Source organism: Electrona antarctica (genome assembly GCF_951216825.1).
Source record: "Electrona antarctica genome assembly, chromosome: 13".
Lineage (NCBI taxonomy): Eukaryota > Metazoa > Chordata > Actinopteri > Myctophiformes > Myctophidae > Electrona > Electrona antarctica.
Window position 1 is genome coordinate 27,698,339 of NC_136794.1, and position 8,492 is coordinate 27,706,830.

General features: G+C 46.6%; 1 protein-coding gene across 2 annotated transcripts in view; it reads left to right on the forward strand.

Annotated features, from left to right (window-relative positions):
• dnajc10 (DnaJ (Hsp40) homolog, subfamily C, member 10) overlaps window positions 1–5,798 on the forward strand; it is a 29,083-nt gene extending 23,285 nt beyond the window's left edge. For both annotated transcript variants that reach the window (XM_079519268.1, XM_079519269.1), the window contains 3 exons: window positions 36–158; window positions 320–427; window positions 5,012–5,798. In XM_079519268.1, coding sequence (XP_079375394.1) covers window positions 36–158; window positions 320–427; window positions 5,012–5,023 — 243 coding nt within the window. In that variant the 3' untranslated portion in view covers window positions 5,024–5,798. The remainder of the gene's footprint in view (window positions 1–35; window positions 159–319; window positions 428–5,011) is intronic.
• The last annotated feature ends 2,694 nt before the right edge of the window (window positions 5,799–8,492 follow it).

Sequence of the window (8,492 nt, forward strand, 5' to 3'; positions counted from 1 at the left end):
ATTAAAGGGTAGGTATGTGTGTGTGCGGTTGTCAGATAATGAAAGGGGAGGTGCGTGCAGGGAAGGTGGACTGCCAGGCTCATTACCAGATCTGCAATTCAGCTGGCATCACGGCCTACCCCACTGTCAGGTTCTACCCCTACCTGACCACCAAGGCGGTGAGAGAGACACACGCACGCACGCACGCACGCACGCACGCACGCACGCACGCACACACACACACACAATACATATATAATCTCTGCAGACAAAAGTATAGTGTGTGTGTGTGTGTGTGTGTGTGTGTGTGTGGTGTGTGGGTGTGTGTGTGTGTCTCCAGAGTGACCGTTCCAGTACCGGTGAGCCCGTCAACAGCCGTGAGGCCAACACTATCGCTGATCTGCTCAGACAGAGACTGAAACAGATGGCGCCGTGGTTACAAAACAAGGTACACACATACACTCGCACACACACCTTACACAAGTTACACAACAAGGAACCGTACGGTAGTAGAACCACTTCTACTGAGCTCAACTCATTCACTGCCATCTGGTGCCATCTAGTTTTTTGGCTTTTTCTGCCTTCATTGATAGGTTGAAAGTAAATGGGGAGAGAGATGGGGGAAGACACTCGGCAAAGGCTGTCGGGATCGGGGGTCGAACCCGCGTCAGGCCGCCAGGCTCGGTTATGTGATGTAACATGTACCACGAATGTTATGTAATTAATTCACCCAAAACATGCATTTTGTAATGAGCCGCAAATCAAGCTTGTTTTGCTCAAAAACGCAGGTTCCAAGAACCAAAGTAGAAGACGTGGTTAAAATCATTGTAACCTCCCCAAGGACCCCTGTGGGGGGTCCACCTGGAACCCCCCCAAAGACCCCTGTGGGGGGACCACCTGGAACCCCCCCAAAGACCCCTGTGGGGGGAACCACCTGGAACCTCCCCAAGGACCCCTGTGGGGGGACCACCTGGAACCCCCCCAAAGACCCCTGTGGGGGGACCACCTGGAACCCCCCCAAAGACCCTTGTGGGGGGAACCACCTGGAACCTCCCCAAGGACCCCTGTGGGGGGACCACCTGGAACCCCCCCAAAGACCCCTGTGGGGGGTCCACCTGGAACCTCCCCAAGGACCCCTGTGGGGGGAACCCCCCCAAGGACCCCGGTGGGGGGTCCACCTGGAACCTCCCCAAGGGGACCACCTGGAACCCCCCCAAGGACCTGCGGGAGGTCCCCCCCCCCCCCCCCCCCGGGCCGGAACCTCACTTTGAGAACCATTGCTTTTTTATAATGTTCCCTTTCCTGTCGGCGCGGCCAGCCCTTTTATTAGATTTATCTCTGATGTATTTATATATACAGGGCTATTAATGTATCTTTATATTCAGGACTGTTGATAGTTGGTTATAAACTGTATACTATACAGTGATGTGACGACAGACCGCCAGCCTCGCTAATACTGCCTCTTAACACTTTAACGCCGGGAAAGCGCCCTTGTTCATTTTACATTTGAAGCTTTAACGCAATCTGTGGCACGAGAACATCTGGTGAATAGCTACTGTACCCCGCTGTGCCATCCACGAGAACATCTCGTGAATAGCTACTGTACCCCGCTGTGCCATCCACGAGAACATCTCGTGAATAGCTACTGTACCCCGCTGTGCCATCCACGAGAACATCTGGTGAATAGCTACTGTACCCCGCTGTGCCATCCACGAGAACATCTGGTGAATAACTACTGTACCCCGCTGTGCCATCCACGAGAACATCTGGTGAATAGCTACTGTACCCCGCTGTGCCATCCACGAGAACATCTGGTGAATAGCTACTGTACCCCGCTGTGCCATCCACGAGAACATCTGGTGAATAGCTACTGTACCCCGCTGTGCCATCCACGAGAACATCTCGTGAATAGCTACTGTACCCCGCTGTGCCATCCACGAGATCATCTGGTGAATAGCTACTGTACCCCGCTGTGCCATCCACGAGATCATCTCGTGAATAGCTACTGTACCCCGCTGTGCCATCCACGAGATCATCTCGTGAATAGCTACTGTACCCCGCTGTGCCATCCACAAGATCATCTCGTGAATAGCTACTGTACCCCGCTGTGCCATCCACGAGATCATCTCGTGAATAGCTACTGTACCCCGCTGTGCCATCCACGAGATCACCAGATTTGATTAATAAGCATTAATCCCGCATTCAAAATAATGTTTTATTTTTTATTTTTACTCGCATGGTAGAAACACCTAACCTTACTCCGCCAGGCAGCAGCAGTGAGTGCCTCCTCCTGCTCCCATCTGGTCTCTCTCGGGCAGAGACGATGTACTCCGAACAAAATCTGATCAGAGCGATATGCGGCCGTATCCGGCCGCTAGAGGCGGGATCAACACGAGACTGATGACATATTTTAGCACAAAATATGAAATGATTATGACTACAACTCGAAATGATTATGGAGACATCAGATTTTTGTCCCGCTGCTTCCTGTTTATCGTTTCTGCTTGAGAGAGACCAGATCAAGGTAGGAGGGAACTTGTGAACTCAATACTGCCGCAATCTGGCGGAGTCAGGTTAAGAAACACCTACATCCCGATCCTGCACGCACGTTGCCAAATACATATCATTTTGGGGGGTCCTTGAATCATACGTTTTTCTTGTTTTAGAAAACTAAAACAAGACATTTTGTAGAGCGTGGTGCTCAGGTCTTAATGGGTTAAGTGGTGTGGGTGTGAGGAGAAGAGTGTGTCCAAGTGGTGGAAAGTAATTAATAAAGTACATTTACTTAAGTACTGTACTTAAGTACTATTCTGAAGTATTTTGTACTTGAGTAATTCCAATTTTCACTAGGCCTACTTTTACTTCTACTCAACTACATCTCAGATCCTGTACTTTTTCTCTACTACATTTGTTTTAAAACTTTAGTTACTAGTTACTTTGTAGATTTGGATTATTATTACAACATACAGTAACCACTTCAGCCCCTATATACATTTCGGCCATTTGAAAATAGCAGATCTACAAGCTCAACATTGTTTGTCATTTTTTTGAAAACTTGAAATGGGACATTCTGCACAATGACTACTTTCTACTTGAAGTACATTTTGAAGCCAATACTTTTATCTTTACTCAAATAAATGTTGAATTCCGAACTTTCACTTAACATATTGTATTTCTACATTGCAGTATTGGTAGTTTTACTTAGAGTGAGTACATTTGTCCAGTGCTGAAGAGGACAGCCCGGGCGTCCCATGCAGGCTCGTGTTTGTTTGGGTCTGCGTCGTCGAGCAGAGGAACACAAAGTTTACACGAAACAAAACGTCAGATGGAGAACACAAACATCATGAGCTGTTTGGGAGAATCATTTATCAGAATTATCGCCCTAGTTTTCCTCATCTCATTGCTTGTTTTCTTCTCCGGTCCTCCCTCTTTGTAAAGCAACGTCTGCTCATGAGTGGTGCACAACATATGTAGTAAATAAATGCTAAAGTACGGTATTCAAAAAGTACACATTACTAATTATTGTCTCCAGCCCTCATAAGGTCATATAGAGGGATGGGACACTCCAGCCCTATTCCGAATCTGTGTGAAACCACGAGATATCTTTTGTTTAGCTATTAAACCCTCCTTTGCCAAACACGAGTACACGAGATTTGATAAAACAGTATTAATCCAGAATTAATAATACTAGCTTCCGTAGCTAGCCACTGCTTGCTTCCATGGTAGAAGTAGCCAAAATCCCCAAACTCTGCATGCGTACGCGGTCTTTAGTGGCTTTAGGGCTCAGAATGAGGTAAAAGACGATGTTAGGAGCTTAAGATCATAAGGTCGCATGGAGGGGACACTCCAGCCCTAATAAGGGTCACGGTGACCTAACCCAACAGCCCGCGGTGGGATATTGGCCCTTGTGGTGTGGTGTTGCTGTTTTCGCAGCAGCAGAATTCTCTCCAAAACAACTGAGGTCCAAAAAAACGAGCGAGCTGGGCCGGCCAGCCTGTTCGTTCCGTTCCAGGACAGACCATAAAACTCTCCTAACCACTTGAGCAGCATGATAATAATAATAATCTCCTGTCTTGTGAAGCCAGAGGATCAGTTAAAGAGCGGTTGTTTTCACAGACGCTCATGCGTGCACACGCCCTGGCCTCGCGCGGCGTTTCCCATCAAGCCGAGCGTGAACACCCGATCGTTTTTGGCCTTGGAAAAAATGTCGATTTATGCTGCGTAAGCTGCATGCGGTCATTACAGGGCGCTGGTCATCTTTATGCTGCGTATAGCTGCATGCGGTCATCACAGGGCGCTGGTCATCTTTATGACCACTGCCACTCATCCACTTGTTTTAAGGAAAGCAGTTTGAGGTTTTGCTGGGAAACCCCTGTTGTCTGGGGCTGGGAAACCCCTGCTGTCTGGGCTGGGAAACCCCTCTTTGTCAGTCGATGGGACAAAGGAACTGTATTCATGTTTGAACTGGCACGAGGCTGAGTGGATGTTGGCCCTGGCTGAAGGTTTAGTTCAGCCTGTTCTGGCTGAACTAAACCTTTCATTAATTAAGTGGGAAAAACTGATTTAACCCATTAAGACCTGAGACCAGATTCTACAAAATGTCTTCTAAATCATGGCTGTTTTCTGAAAAACCTATGTTTCTATGTCAGTGGTTCTCAAAGACCCCATAAAATTATATGTAATTGGCCACAGACACCCATATGTAAATATGTTGTTCCAGGGACCCCAGAAGCAAAGATTTGAGTTAAAAAAACATTCAAAGATGTTTTCAATTGTTTTAAATAGCAGATGTACGATCATATAGATCTGCTATTTTTCCAACAGCTCAAGTTTAAAATAAATGGTTAAAGTGGTTCAAAGCTATGAATAAGGTGACACAGATGTGTCCTCGGGTCTAAATGGATTAATAAATGGTTGGATTGACCAGATACTGTCTGTCTGTCTGTCTGTCTGTCTGTCTGTCTGTCTGTCTGTCTGTCTGTCTGTCTGTCTGTCTGTCTGTCTGTCTGTCTGTGTCTCTCTCTCTCTCAAGGATGAGCTCTGAGGGCAGGGGGAGGAGCCGTGATGCCTGGAGCCTGTCGCGATTGGACGAGGAGAGGCAGGAAGTTGATCTGTGATTGGTTGACACTGACGGACGGAATGAACTGCATACGTGCACGTACATTACTTTTGTACATAGTGTACGTGCACACTGACACACACACATACACACACAGAAGGACGGGAGGTTTTCAGGGGGTGAGGTAACACTTTACTTAACGGTCGGATCTATTATAGGACAGGGCAGTGGCGGCCATTTTCCGGTTCCATCGTTCCCGACCCCATTCATTTTCAGGCCTGTATAACACTTTCTGATGCCCAGGACGTCCACACACGTTTTATCAAAACCGCGGGGCGCTAAGGACGTGGTGGGGTGTCTAAAGTTATTTTTTGTTGATAGAAAACCGCTAAATCGCTAAAATCATTATTTTGGAAACGGCCGTTGCTGGGCAGCTCCTTGCTCAGCCCCTCCCGACCTCACCTTTTAAGTAAAGCGTTACCAATGTTTTCATCCCATAATAGTCCTCTAGTCCAGCTCACGTTATTGGCTGGATGAGCAGCACTACTGTAAGTTACTGGTTTGTTATAAATCTATTGTCTGTTACTGGTTGAGAACTGGTGGTGGTGGTGGTACATTTTAACACAATAAACACACACACACATGCGCACACACCACACGCACCAAACACACACACACACACACCAACACACACACACACACACTCCACACAGCTGTCATTTGATTTTTAAACTGTTGTGAATAAACATTCATTTTTTTATTGACGGTTTCACTGTTTGTTTATTAGATATTTAACCACTTGTACCATAGTCTCTGGAGACAGACTGTTGAAAGAGGCCACTGTTTCCCCTTTGAATTCCCTTTGAATTGCACCCAGAGTGGGTGGGGGGGGGGGGGAGGGAGGAGAGTAGTCCAAGTACAGTTGCAACTCGGTTCCGCTTTTGGTTTTTACTAAGTCTAAGTTGCCGTCTTTTTTTGGGTAATATTTGACAATTTAGCAATGTTTGACACACATGTCTCAATTACATGCTTTCCTTTTCTTTTTATCCCACGATTTTGCAACCCATTTTTTCACCCAGTGTCAATTATCTAATGTAATCCTGGGTGCTACACTTCCTCTGTCAACCTGGGAAGAGCAGTGGACTGACCTCATGCTTCCTTCTATGCATGAGGAGTCCAAGCTGCTTCTTTTCTCCTGACAGGGGAGTTTCCCCAGTTGGACGTAGCGTGTGGAAGGAACACGTTAAACAGTGTGGTCAAAAAAAAACACGCCACCTAATGTAACAAAACCATGGGAACAAATGAGCAAGGTAATGCCTGCTTTGTCATCACATCTACATCTAGATCAAGTGCTCAGGGGCTGAGTTGGAGTCTGAAGAGGTGAATTCAGATTACAGCGGAAAAGTGGGAGTGAGTGAGTCTGCAGTTCTGGTGGCCTAGACAAGTCTAGGCTGTGTGGAGTGTTGTCCAGGGTGTTTTAGAGAAGGGAGAAGAGTGGGATGTGTGGAGCGTTCAGGGTGTTTTAGAGAAGGGAGAAGGGTCTAGGACGTGTAGAGTGTTGTCCAGGGTGTTTTAGGGAAGGGAGAAGAGTCTAGCAGGTGTAGAGCGTTGTCCAGGGTGTTTTAGAGAAGGGAGAAGAGTCTAGGAGGTGTAGAGTGTTGTCCAGGGTGTTTTAGGGAAGGGAGAAGAGTAGCAGGTGTAGAGCGTTGTCCAGGGTGTTTTAGGGAAGGGAGAAGAGTGGGATGTGTGGAGCGTTGTCCATGGTGTTTTAGAGAAGGGAGAGAAGATTCTAGGACGTGTGGAGCGTTGTCAGGGTGTCTTAGAGAAGGGAGAAGAGTCTAGGATGTGTGGAGCATTTTCCAGGGTGTTTTAGAGAAGGGAGAATAGTCTAGGATGTGTGGAGCGTTGTCCAGGGTGTTTTAGAGTAGGGAGTAGAGTCTGGGACTTAGTAGTGTTGTCCAGGGTGTTTTAGAGAAGGGAGAAGAGTCTGGGATGTGTGAAGCGTTGTCCAGGGTGTTTTGAGAAGGGAGAAGAGTCTAGGAGGTGTGGAGCGTTGTCCAGGGTGTTTTAGAGAAGGGAGAAGAGTCTAGGCCAAGTGGATCAAATAATTAGAAGAAAAACAACAACAAAAAATTCTCTTCTTTGTAATTATTTGATCTACCCAAAACGTTGTTTATTGTCATGATTTGTCACAACAAGAGTTGGCTTTGTCAGAGGCTTAAAAGGTCTTTAAATAAATACTTTTTGAAACATCTATGGACAAAATTAATGGGGAATTCTCTTCCGGGCCTGTCGTCGTCATGAAAGGGGGCGGGACTACGACGCTATATACGGCCTCACATTGCGACGTTTTATGCCGTTCAGACTATAGCCTATGGGTTCTATGGGTATAGGCCCATAAGTCTCCCATTGGCTTAGAGGAGGCAGCCAATGAGGAAAAAGTGTCGACCCCGGTCGCTAGTAGAGGTACGTGAACATGTTGTCCAGACGCTTTTCAAGCAGCTGGAAGCACAAAGTGAGGTTGAAGTGGTACATGGATCACCAGACGGTGGCCTTGTGGTTAGAGTGTCCGCCCTGAAACTGGGAGGTCGGGGTTCGACCAAAGACTGTAAAAATGTGGACACAGTCAATGCCTCCTGAGTGCAGCTCACCGGTGGCTCCTTGACTGTGGCTCACCGCTCCAAGAGATGCTTCAAATGCGGAGAACAAATTTCACTGCGGTAATGTGTGTGACTAATCGTACGACTTTGACTTTGAATATAACAGCTTTTCAAGCAGCTGGAAGCACAAGGTGGGGTTGAAGTGGTATACAATCAATATAATATAACCGCGTGTTTTTACCTACAATACGAAGGAGCCACCAGCAGGAGGCACCACACTGATGAACACAAGCATCTGTTAATTTGGACTTTAATGAAGAGAAGTGGAGGAAGGAGGTGAAAACACTCTCACACTCACACACACACTTTCTCTCACACACACACACACACACACACAGTATGTTTTACGAGGAGCAACAGAGGTCAGAACACTGACGTACTACAGTTCCATAAAACAAGATGCGTGCGTGCTAGTTTACTTCCATAGTGTGCGTGTGTTGGTAACTGTTCCACTATTCCATAATATGAGGTTAAATGATGCAGAAACAGAAGTTGTGCAATCACACACAGTGCAACTTGGTTCCCATGCAGGCTGACGGACGGACAGTTTGAGTCATAAACCTGTCTGACATCATCACATCAGTGACCAATCACATCGTAGAGTCCTGCCTAACCCTTTATTTTATTTGAAGGACCCGCTGTTTTATTTTTTGTCAGGTCTATAATGTGCTTATAAAACATAACATTCGTTATAAATGTTCATGTGAATTATGCATAACGATAAACAGGTTTATTTATGGAGCCGGTCGTGATGCATTCATTATATATTCACTTTGGCAGTGGTTCCCTATGGA